The sequence below is a fragment of the Propithecus coquereli genome, unplaced genomic scaffold (genome assembly GCF_000956105.1).
Source record: "Propithecus coquereli isolate 6110/MARCELLA unplaced genomic scaffold, Pcoq_1.0 Scaffold306, whole genome shotgun sequence".
NCBI lineage: Eukaryota > Metazoa > Chordata > Mammalia > Primates > Indriidae > Propithecus > Propithecus coquereli.
Window position 1 is genome coordinate 309,294 of NW_012148686.1, and position 12,813 is coordinate 322,106.

Here is a 12,813-nt window from a genome sequence, read left to right on the forward strand (position 1 = left end):
TGAAAGTACATAATCTTTGACTCCGAAATTTCACTTCAAGGACTTCATACTACATTGGAGAAGTGTGGACATATTTATTGATGTCCCTTGCTAATTGTAATGGCTAATATTTGGAGATTACTTAAATGTCTAACACTAGAGAACTTGCTAACTACATATTTATATGCATATATACTATGTGATGTTCTGCAAAAATTAAAAATGGTAATTCAGAACTATATTTACTGACATGGAAGGATGCATATTTTTGAATGAAAAATACAAGATCATAGACTTCATTAATCTATACATATATTCATAGAGTTATCTGAAAAGATGATGAGGAAAATACTGTTTCCTAATAGTAGAGTTAGGGGTTTTAGTTTCTGAACACGTTGCTGGACTATTTACATTTTTACAATGAACACGTATCATTCTTATTATCAGAAAAATAAAGCTATTTTCATTTTTAAATAAGAACTATCTTGAATAGCATGCAATAAAAAATAACTAAATGGCAGCCACAGGTTTCGCTTCAGTAACAAAGCCAATGTAGGACCAAAGATGAAAGTGAAGCTTTTCATTGCTTGGGCTCTGAATAATAAGCACCAGAACATTTTGGATAAAACCTACAAAGTATGTTATGATTTAAGCTTTGATGTCCAAAAATCTTTAGCTGAATTTTTATTTTGCTTAACCCAGACACTTCATTACGTCCCTTGCCCTCTGAGGTGCACGTGGCACTCCCTATCTAACACTCCTCTGGAAACACTCTCCCCCTAGCTATTATGATTCTACCTACAAGGTCCTGATACTTCTCTGAGCTGCTGTGTACAAACAATAGGCTGTATACTACACAATTACTGTTGTGCAGACAGTAACTTTGGGTTTTCTCCTTCTCTAGACTCAACTACTTGGCCTCCTAGGTAAACATCTCTTTCTCTACACTCTCTCCTAGGCCCTCTTCTTGCTCTACACACTCTCTCTAAGCCGTTTCATCACTCAAACCTACTACTTCAAGTACTTAGTAACTCCAAAGTCTCTCTCTATCCAGATCCCTCTCTTGAGCACTAGATTCATGTATCTGCATAATGGACATTTCTTCTTAGGAGTTTAACAGATACCTAAAACTCAATATATCAAAACTTGACCATCATCTTCCCCCTCAAACTTGCTCCTCTTCCTGTTTTGGCTCTCTGTGTGAATGGCAATACCCAGCTGCCCAAGCCAAAAACCTGGGCATTATCCTTGGTTCTTCTCACTCCTTCATTTCTTACACCCAATAAATCAACAAGTCCTATTGATTCCCTTCCTCATCTTCTCTCTCATCTCCCTAATTCAAGTCACCAGCATCTCTCACCTGGATTACTATTACATTCTCCTAACCACGCAGTTCCCTATGGCCATTCTGATTGTGTTGCTAAGCAATCTTTTTAAATGAGAAATCTAAATTTATTGCTGTCTGTTTAAAATCCTACAAATGGTTCCCATACCTTCAGAGGAAAGTACAAAGTCTATAACATGATTTATGGTAATCCACTTACTTCGCCAACTTTATTTTTTTATACTTCTCACTCCACCCCTTTACTCCCTTCTACAATCTGGCACTAAAATTCTTTCAATTCTCTCACCACACCATCATCTTTCCTTCAGATCTTTGAGCATGCTACTCAGCGGTGCCTCCAAAGGGTACCTGGGGAGAGCTTTTGTCTTCCCTCCTACAACACACAAGCTCCCAAAATTACCTCAAATAAACAATTTAAGTTACAACTGGCTTATTACACATTACTATACTCCCTTTTCAGCCAGATAGCAACTCCCTCCTGTATAAAGTAATTCTGGAGCCACAACTGATATTACCTCTCCAGCCTGTACTATAGCACCCCAATCCCCACTCACAACTTCTAATTATCTTTCAAGTCATATGTGAACTATCCTTGATCCCCAAGAGCAGATTAGGTACCCTCATGGCAACCTATACCCTACTGCAGCCTTTATCCTACTATATTATAATTGCTTGTTTACTTGACTGTGCCCCTCAAAAGTCTGTAAGTTCCCTAAAGAGTTAGACCATGGGTTGTTCACTGCTGAATCGCCTATGTCTGGCATAGAATCTAGCATATTTCAGACATTCTTTAAATAACTACCAAATAAATTATAAGCATACAAATTTACAAAAAGAATTACAGCTAAAGAGAAACTATAATGGAATGACAAATATTTAAACAATTTAATCTTATACTTCAAAGAACCATCAATGTTATGTCAACACCAGAAAACAAATTACAAGTATTTCTTGCTTTGTGCTTGACATTTTCTTGGAAATTGTGTATAAACTCATTTTTTGCAAACTGAGTCACATAATAAACCACTAGGCAAGCTTACTTAAAGGGATTCTTTCACAAAGTGAACAAAACTCCAAATGAATTTTTCTATTCTATATGAACTTAAATTTTCACATTATTTATTGGTTTTCCTTAAAAGAGATGCCTTACAAAATTAATTTTTCAATACCTGCTCCCTTTCCCCCCCAAAAATATGACCTGTTTAATATAAACCATAATAACACTGCTTGACAAGTTTTTTTTTAATAAGTTCCTTTAGTTCTCTAGATAATCTATAAATTCAGGTGTATAGAAACACCCAGAGTAGGTTTTGCATCATGATGTAAAGAATTTCTCCCGTAGGATGATTACTTGTTTGAATTCACAGGCTATAATTAAGTTATGGATTTTAAAGAGCTTGTCTAGTGTTACGAGTAACTAAGCTACCTTGAGTAGTCGTTACTCACAAAAAATAATTTTTTATTCACATAACAAAAGTAAATTTCATATATGAAACAATCATGCTATATAAAACAAGGAGTTTGAACAAAATTAAATGCCAACTCTGGTTCAAAAACTAATTACATTTTCCTTAATTTTGGAAATATAGGTTTGATCCCCACTTAAACAAATTCACTTACAAGGTATATTTCAAAAAAATACTTCATTCTAGAATAGTGGCTCCATTTTCAAATACCTGGACCTTCCATTTGGATTCGGCCAATTAACGGAGTTTGCCTTTGCCTTTTGGTTCTGTTCAGTTCTGTTCAGGGAATCAATATAGCCAACTCATCAAACTTTGCTTCTTTTGGTATTTTTATAAGGCATTGCCTTTCCACTCTCCCATCATGTGCCTCAACTTTTTAATTTTAGCAAATCTAGAAGATTTTCAAATATAAATTTCAAGTATACAAAAAAAAAATGCATTAAATACCTGTCAACATTTGGCAATGTGCCAGGGACTGAGGGGAACACAATCATTACTGTAGAGAAAATCTATAATATCTAACCCATAAACATTCACCAGAAAGACCCAAAGGACATATAAACATTAACCACATATACACTGAAGCAGTTACATAATATATCAATGAAGGACAACTATGTTTTACTGGGTGATGAGTGAAGAGGGAATTATTAGAGCTGTATGTTAAGATAAAGTAGTTAGGATTTCTGAGGCTAAATGTTAGAATCTTTTTCAGCTAAAGGAAAAAAATATTCCAGCACAAGGTGCTGCCTGAGAAAAAGGTCAGGGTGATAGGATATGATGGAGAAGGAGCAGTTGTACAAAACTCTATTTCAGAAGCACTGCAACAGATTATTGTGCGAGCATTGTCCTAGAATAAGGTAAGCTAGTCAGGTCTCACAGACAAAGGACAAAGAATTTGGTCCTAAACCAGAATCAATGCAAAGCCACTCAGAATTGGTTCTCAGTTGCTTTGGATATAACTCAGAAATTCCACTCCCAGGTATATATACCCAAGAGAACTGAAAACATACATCCACATAACACACATATGAATGTTCATAGCAGCATTATTCATAATAGCAAAAAAGTGGAAACAACCCAAATGTCCAACTGATGAATGTATAAACAATGTGGTATATCCACGCAATGCAATATTACTCAGCCATAAAAAGTACTGATACATGTACTACACGTAAAAGAAAGCAGACACAAAAGGCCATGTATTACATGATTCCATTTATATGAAATGTTCAGAATAGGCAAATCCATAGAGACAGAAAGTAGATTAGTGGCTGTCAGTGGCTGGGGACAGAGGGGAATGTAGAGTGACTGCTAATAGGTACAGGATTTCTTTTTGGGGTGACAAGATGTTCTGGAATTACATAGTGGTGATGGTTGATTGCAGAGCCTTGTGAATATACTAAAAATCACGTACTTTAAAAGGGTGAATTTTGTGGAATGTGACTTTTAAAATCTTGATTTAAAAAGGGTTTCTCTGCATTTTTTCTGCCACAACACATCTGAAGGGCATGACATACTACCATCAGCTTACTGTAGCAAGGACTGATTTGGGAACTTTGACAGTAACTATTAAAGAATATCGAGAAACACAATACCAAAGGATCTTTAAGTAGTAAGGTCAAAAAAACAGGTGAAAGCCATCTTTTAGTAACAACATCCAGAGCTGCCTTGAGTGACAAAAGATTCAAAAGACAAAAGATCTCATAGTAATTTCTAAGTATTAATAACAAAGAGAGGACCAAGGCCTACCTAAGCTGGCATAAAGGAAAGAATTTACAAATTGTTCTGAAGGAGGAAAGGACAAGTAGGATTTTTATTCTCTAGCAGCAGCTAAGAACAGAAAAAGACTAAAGAGACAATGAGGATTGGATTCAATAGTGAAAGGCACTATAAGAAAGATGACACCAGCCACAAGGAATAATATATATTTATCAACACTGATTTGGCATACATATTTCCCAACTAACAAATGTATCACATATCAGATGTTTGTAAATCAGAATTTGAATACATTTGCCCAGAGAAATAATTTTCAAAGTAGTTAAGTTTGCAAATGGCCTGCAACAATAATGTATTATAATTTTTCATTATTTCTGTTTTCCTACCTGAAACCTAGTATACCAGAAACCCTGTCCCAACCTCCCATCTTGCCACACATCAGAGGCCCAACAAGAGAAATTCCATTACTTTCTAAACTCTAAGTGAAAGAATTTCTTTACCCCTCCAATCTTTTGCCGCCACCACCTCAGCAGCACAGAAAAAATTCCCCTACTCCTCATGGAGGTAAAGCCAAAACAGAATCGACTGCCACCCAGAGCCACTAGCAAAATGGAGTTTGGCAGTTTTACATATGAGAGAGTCTTAAAGCAGACATTTGGATTTCAGAGGTTGCTCGTACTGAATGGCCAACATTCTTTTGATGAAAAACTGCCACAGACACAATTAAGGTGTTGTTGCATGCTGATAAATTTATCCCCATTGTTAAATAACAGAGACCTTATCATGTCCAGCGGCTGCAATGGAACATTGGTAGTACATACATAACACATACAACAAGAGCTCAAAAATGCTGGCAAGGGAAAATGAGGGAAGAGGAAAGGCATGGGAAGAAAAACTTCAAACCCACAAAATTTACTGGGGTCTGCCGAAAACAATAAAAAGCATCCCTCTTTGTCCTATTCCTCTTGGAAAGCCCTTTCTGACAAGATCTTCCTCATCTTCTAAGATCCAAATCAAATGTTGCCATCTTTGAGAGGCTTTTCCTGAAAACCCTAGGCAGGTAGAGGCTTCCTTCTCTGGGTTCCAATAACACCTTGTATTAATTACTAAAATGCTTATTAAACTGCAACAGTTTCTTTATATGTTTGTTTCTCCAATAGGTATCTACTCAAATAATGGAATATTTTATTCATCTTTGCATTCCCAATACCTTGGATAGTGCTTGGCACACAGAAGGATCCAGCAAATATTTGTTGAATGAATGAATAAATGGATTTCCTCAAATGCTGAAAGACAATGACAGTAATAACTCACGAGAACAAATTGAAAATGAATTAATTTGTCAGTCTTGCTACTAAAAAATGGGATCCAAGCATGAAACCTCGAAGTGGCCTAAACAGTGGATCTGAATGCACTGAATATACACATATAAGGAAGATAAATTCAATAGCAAGTAGATAAGAAATGCACAGTATATACAGTTGTCCCTTGGTATCCACAGGGGGACTGGTTCCAGGACCCCCCCACGCTGAAATCCTCAGATGCTCAAGTCTCTTATATAATATGTGGTAGCATTTACAAATAATCTATGGACATCCTCCGGTATACTTTAAATCATCTCTACATTATTTATAATAACCTAATACAATGTAAACAGTTGTTCTACTGTATTTTTTAGGGAAAAGTGATAAGAAAAAAGTCTGTACAAGTTCTATACAGATGCAACCATACTTTCTTTTCCTCCAAATATTTTCGATCTGCAGTTGTTTGGATCTGTGGGTACAGAATCTGAAGATACAGAGGGCCAATTATATTCTGCTTGTTCCTTTCTGTCACATTTTTAGAAGGTTATAAGGAATATTCCTTATTGCACATACGAAATTTCCAGTGATAGAAAATAACTTATCACATGTTGTATTTGGCTTTTCTGACATCTAAAGAAATACTTAAATCAAAATAAACGTAGATATAAGGTTCAGCAATATTCAGAGGGGAAAAAGGTGATGGGATGCAGACTTGTTCCTGTTAGATTCCTTTGGGGAAATAAAAGATTCTAACCAAGTTCTAATCATAAAGAATTAAAACTGAATTAAAGCTCCAATGCAGACTGAATCAGAGGAGTCCCTTGTCAGCAAATGAATGAATGGTTCATGGGAGTGAGAGCAGGCACTAGCCCATAAAACCCCAACATCTTAAGAGATAAATATGGAAGAATGCTAAGGTAGCGTAAGACATGTTGGGTTAAGTAGCTGACGGTTCTTTGGGAGCTACCAAACTTCTTTTTGGCAGTGGATGAGACTCGATGTTAAAGCATGAGACTAAAAAATATGGAAATATACCATTGTCTAGTAAAATTTTTGCTTCAGCGGTTGTTTGCCTAATCTAGCGAAAGTACTACATTTTATGTTCGTAATTTTTACTTCCTCAAATCATAACACTAGAAAAGACCCTAAAAATTATCTACTAAAACCCCCTACCCTTACAAATAAAGAAACCAAGGTCTGTACGGGCAAATGACTTGCCCAAGGTTATACTGCTAATCAGAGGCAGAGTCTGAACTCAAACTCAGGTCTCCAAGATCCTTCATTTAGAGCTCTTTCCATTAGATGAAGAGCTTTCATATCCTAATGCCTCTCATTAGAGTTTGGTCCTATACACACATATGTGTATACATCTGCAGACACACAAGTATGTGTGTATACACATACAGACACACCCATAAATATACATACACACTTTCATAGCATGCACTTGAAAAACCTAAGGCCCTTCAGAAATGTATCCAAAAAGTACACCAGTTTATTGAAAAGAATAGTTCTATGATAAGGCATTCATGATTCCTGAGTGATCCACTAGAAACCAAACTCCACATCTATGTTTATACTTATTTAATATATTAATTATACAAAGAATAATGGTTAAGAGCATGGGCTCTGGAATAAAAAGCCTGCACCTAATCTTCTAATCCTAGCTGACATTTAATTAGTCGTGTACCCTTCAGCAAATTTGCTTAACCTTCCTAAGCCTCAGTGTCCTCACGTATAAAACTGAAAAATAATAGAATCAACTTGATATAGTTCTTGTGAAGATTAAACAGATGATAAACATAAAGTGCTTTGTCCGGGACCTAGTACTTAATTATCGATAATTTAGCTATTATTATCATTATCACTGCCTACTAATCTCTGGGTTTTCCACAAATGAGCCCCAAAGAAAGTTTTCTGTATATTTAACACACACAGAGTTTTAATTATACATTATCTGTTCTTTTGAACATAAATTATAACAGATTAAAAACCCTATTCAAGAAAATTCCTTTTGTTTTTTTTTTTGAGAAAAAAGTCTTATCCCAAATTGATATTCAAATTCTACAAATGTCCAGTGCCTGTACTGACAATATAGAATTTAAAAACACAAATTGTTTTCTGCCTTCTTACACTTTTCCATTCTTTCAAACAAAATGAGTTTGACTGCCTAAATTCTGCAAAGAAGAGATACAAGTGACTCAGAAAGAAAATGATCCCCGTTGCTTCCCACTGAGACCCTTTCGGTGTTTTTCTGAACACAAAGGACACTCTTCATTTCATTTATGGTGACACAAGTGAGAACAAATTAATCCCAAAATGTACTGTACATTTAAACTCTATTATAATCTGAAATTAACACAATTATAAAAGGCCCTTATTCCCTGCATGTAATCATGCCTCAAATACAGTGTTTCCTCTTTTCTTACATTCCTTAAAATACTGATTTCATTATAAGCGTATACTAGCAGGGTAGTATACTAATTCATTCAAACAAATGATCTTTCAAGCTTTTTTATTTTCTAAAACTTAATAATTTAAGAAGCTAACTCCCCTGGTCTAAATTCTTTTGCCAATTATTCATGTTCTGTGCTCACTGGACAACTGAAAGGATACAACATTTATATACATGCATTTTAGTAGTAAAATATGTCTAAACAAAGCTCATCTATGTTATTTCATTTTACTGTAAATCTCAATGTTTCCTTTTAAGGTGCTACTGTTTGAGTTCTCTAAAATTTTGGTTGCAAAATATATAATTTAATTTGAAAGTAAATCAATACTAGAAACAAATTATTTGATCATCATCTTATTATAAAAGATTAAACAATCACAAATTTTATTTTAGAAGGACAAAAATGCATTAAATTACATTTCACTGACATAAGATCAAAAGAACCTCATAAATACTATGTGGTATTTTACCAGAGTGAGGTTATAAAAAAGAAGCCAAACCAAAAAATCCCTCTGTTTCCCTCTGGAAAACAAAAACTGTTTTAAGTAATTCTAAAACTCTCTTGACATTTGATCCATTTAAAAAAAAAGTTCATCATATAAACAGAATCATTAAAGGTTGCTGGAAAACAAACCCAAAGGATTACAAATAAAAAGCTCTTTTTTTCCAAAATACAATGTTACTTCTCAGCTGTCACCAATGACTAAGAAATGTTTATACACTATATCTTCACCTATTTTTAAATTGTATAATTCTTGAATTATTCTTAACAGCCTAAATTAAAACCTGACCAGAGATATAAAATGTGCTTAAAAGTACCTCCTACCAATACACAGTATTACAGTTTTTTAATAAAACACAAAATCAAAATTAAAACGAATTTGCATATTTTACTAGCCTAAATTGGTAACTTATGAAAATAGAACTGGCTTCTCTCACACTGATTAAAAATAATTTAAAGGCATTAGAATTTTATATAACATGACAGGTTGGTCAAATCTACCACAATGTCTAATCTCATGGGGGATTGGGGATTTTATGAATATGTCCAAAATTACATAATATTAGGGGATGTGGAGATGGTTTAAGTCTTTTGAAAAATATTGTATCGCAAGTTAACAATGACAATTTTTAAAATATATGTCATTACAGAGTAAAACTTCAATGATAAATCTAATTAGACATGTCAGCAGGTATCTCCAGACACTGATTTCTCAAATGTCACCAGACTATCCATTCTGCTAAAAAGTACTTTTAAATATATGTGGCACCCAGAGTATCAAGTTTTCAAATCCCTACCTTTTGCCAATATCTGTACTGTTTTACTGTTGCATAAAAGCACTGAAAATACACATTCCAAATTCATTAGAACTAGCTTTCTCTTGGAGTCCATTTTAAACTATTTTAGAAAGATATTTCAGTAATTCTAAGAAAAATGTTGAATAAACATACACTTCCTTTTCCAACATCCAGAATACTAAAGTATTTATAAATATGGTCACCCCCCCACCCCACCACCAGGGAACTTCATCTTTATGAATGGTTTCATTTTTTTTTTTAGCGCTAATGTAGTTCTTAACATATCCTCCTACCTAATTTTTTTAAAAAGTAATTATTTTATACATTAAATAGCAGCTATCCAACCTAACAGTGATGTTCAAATAAAGCTACTTTGTTTCTAATAAAATCCAAAGATTATATAATAAGCTTTGGAATTATCTTGTAAACAATTTCCTATCCTGTTAAAGGCAACTGAGACAACATTCATTTTTACAAGAGAAAAATAAGTAGTTAATAAAATATATTTTCTCCCCAACTAAGAACTACCTCCTCTTTTATCAATGTTACAAGACATTCATCTACTGACAAAGAAAAAAATGAACACTTCACTTGCCTATTAAGAAACTAAATTGGGAGCATTACCAGTCCTAAGATTTAATTAAGTTGTTACTAGGCAAGAATATTTAAAGCAAAGAGATTATTTAAAATTCCTTGCCAGCTGCTAAATTTGGGGGAAACAGCCTGAACAAGATAGCCCCTATTTGTCACTTGCCTTTTTTCCCCACCACCCACCCTGCACCAAACCCCCATTGTTCTATGTAAAAACTCACAGCTAATGATATCTAAATAGCAACTGCAACATTTACGTTGCAGATGATCACTATGAGGAACTCTCTAGAACCGCATTTACTTGCTGCTTTCTTTCCCCCAAATAAAATCCAAATTTGATAACAAATGGATCACAAACTGGTGGGGGAAAGGATCACAGCTTCCCTTCCAGACTGAAGGATGACACTCCTGAGGCGGTGAGGAAATCCCCAGAAAGTTACCATAATAAATCTAGCAAAGGAAAAAAAAAATCACTTAAACTAGAGTTTTATAATGATTTTTTTTTTAATCCAGTACTAAAATCCTCGAAAAGTATACAGCCCATGGGGGTAGAGGCTCCTTCTCCCTCTTACCACCCCCGTACAACACAGATGCGACACGCAGTATTTCTTGCGGGTTTGACTCCCTCGTACACCACTTCCTCCCCAAACCAGGCTGGCGGGGACAGATGCGGGCTTCGAGGAAGTCAGAGCCCGGCACCCCGGCGGCCCGCTCTCCCTCCGGGCTACCTGCCTCGGCCTGCGGGAGCGCCGCCCAGCGTGGACACCGGCACAGACACAAACACTCACCCATCTTTCCTCTTGGCTTTGTAGACGTGACCATAAGTGCCTCGGCCAACTTTGCAGCCCTCGTATTCAAACAGGTCCTCGACCCGCTCCCGCTCGCTGCTCAGCTTCACTTTAAAGTCATAGTCCATTGTCACAGCCTCCGAGGCCGGGGAGCTGGGTCGGGGGGCCGGGGGACAGGGGTGGGGACCGGGGAAGCACGGGCAGCCGCAGCCCCCGGGAACCCGCCCGCTCTATGCCCGCCGACCGCAGCACCAGCCCGACTGATGCGGCAAGAGCAGGAGGAGGCCCCGCGAGAGCGCCGGGGACATCCAGGGGGGCGGCGGGGCAGAGGCCGGCCGGGGGAACAGGGAGGTTCCCCCGGGCGAAGGAGAGCCGAGGGACGAGGGCTGGGGGTGGGGAGCGGGTGTCTCTGCCCTTGTCCCCGCGGGCTCCCTGGGCGCCGGCTCTCCGGCTCTCCGGCCGCGCGTTCTGCTCCCGCTGCAGGGGGAGCAGCGGGGCGGCCACGGCGGGCTCTACTCGTCTCACACGCGCACTCACGCCTCACCCTCTCTCACACGCACGCTCACACTCACTCACTCACTCACTCTCCCATACACTCAAACAGAAAGGCAGCGCCGCACAACAGCCGGTACCTCCTCAGAGCGAGGAGGAGGGCACTCGCGGAACACGGCCGTGGCTGTCGCAAAAACGTCGCGAAGCCTCCTGCTGCCTCGGGCCCACCCTCCGGCCCGCTCCCGCGGCGGCTGGCCGCCCCTGCTGGCGCCCGCACCCCGGGGACCGTGTGGAGAGAGCCGCGGAGCCACTGCCCAAAGCTGCCGCCAAGTGCACCACGTGGACCAGCCCCGGCGGTGGCTGGGCCCCAGACTACAATGCCCAGAATGCTTCGGCCGCCGCGCCGCGGTGCCGCCCCTTCTGCGGCTCCACCCCACACGGTGGGAATGTGGGACCGATGCATGATGGGATTAGTAGTCCCAGGTGAGACTCGTTTCAAGCACTTAGGGTAATTTTTTTAAAAAACAGCAATGTAGCAAGACTCCGATTTGCGCCATAAACTTGACCAAGTAAATTAACGTGTGTGGGAGGATAGTTTGTAATTAGAATTAGAATCACCTTTTGTGCCACTTTCCAACTCCAGGTTTTAAAGGGCACTGTCATTGAAAAAAGCCTGTATGAGACTTGTAAACAGCTTGTGATCCAGCAGATGGGGTTCTCTTGGCGTTCTCAATCTGATAAGGGCTGCATGATATCAACATACTGACGCACATTATAGACATCAGTAAAAGTGAATCAATGACGAGTGTCCATGCTATTTCTATACAATCGTTACTCTTGTGACAGGAATAGGGGACCATCCAAATGCTTCTCATCCATTTAGAGGGAACATTGAGTACAGTACAGCCTTCTGCACTACTGCCCGTAAGAACAACAAGTTTTAGCTATGGTTATAGTACGGATCTAAATCTATGGCAGCTAGTTTGTTAATAACTTTAAGGTGGGCAAGATAACTGCTGGAGGAGTCCTGGTACCTTAACAATAATGCCTCATTTTGTCTCAGCCCTCTTCTTTGCACATCTGTTTTTAATTTTGGGTTCCCAATTGTTATCATTACCACTAAAGCTCCACACTCCCCAAAGGGGATATGATCTTTCCCACTTTTAAACCCACATAACACTTTTTTTCCCAACTTTCCTGTGGTACTCATCAAATTCTGTTTTGTTTTTATTTCTTCTAGCTTGCTAGATTATAAAATCCTATAGGGAGTCATATTTGCATCTTCTATAACATCTAAAGTTATGTGTTGATTATGATGCATAGTAAACAATTGTTAAATTAATGAATGAATAAACATGTTTATGTCAAAAAT

General features: G+C 38.0%; 1 protein-coding gene across 1 annotated transcript in view; it reads right to left on the reverse strand.

Moving 5' to 3' along the window:
• The window catches only part of CDK8 (cyclin-dependent kinase 8), a 198,240-nt gene extending 187,163 nt beyond the window's left edge, over positions 1-11,077 (reverse strand). Inside the window, exon 1 of the mRNA XM_012649869.1 lies at positions 10,950-11,077. Within this exon, the coding sequence (XP_012505323.1) occupies positions 10,950-11,077 (128 nt within the window). The remainder of the gene's footprint in view (positions 1-10,949) is intronic.
• Positions 11,078-12,813: the final 1,736 nt, after the last annotated feature.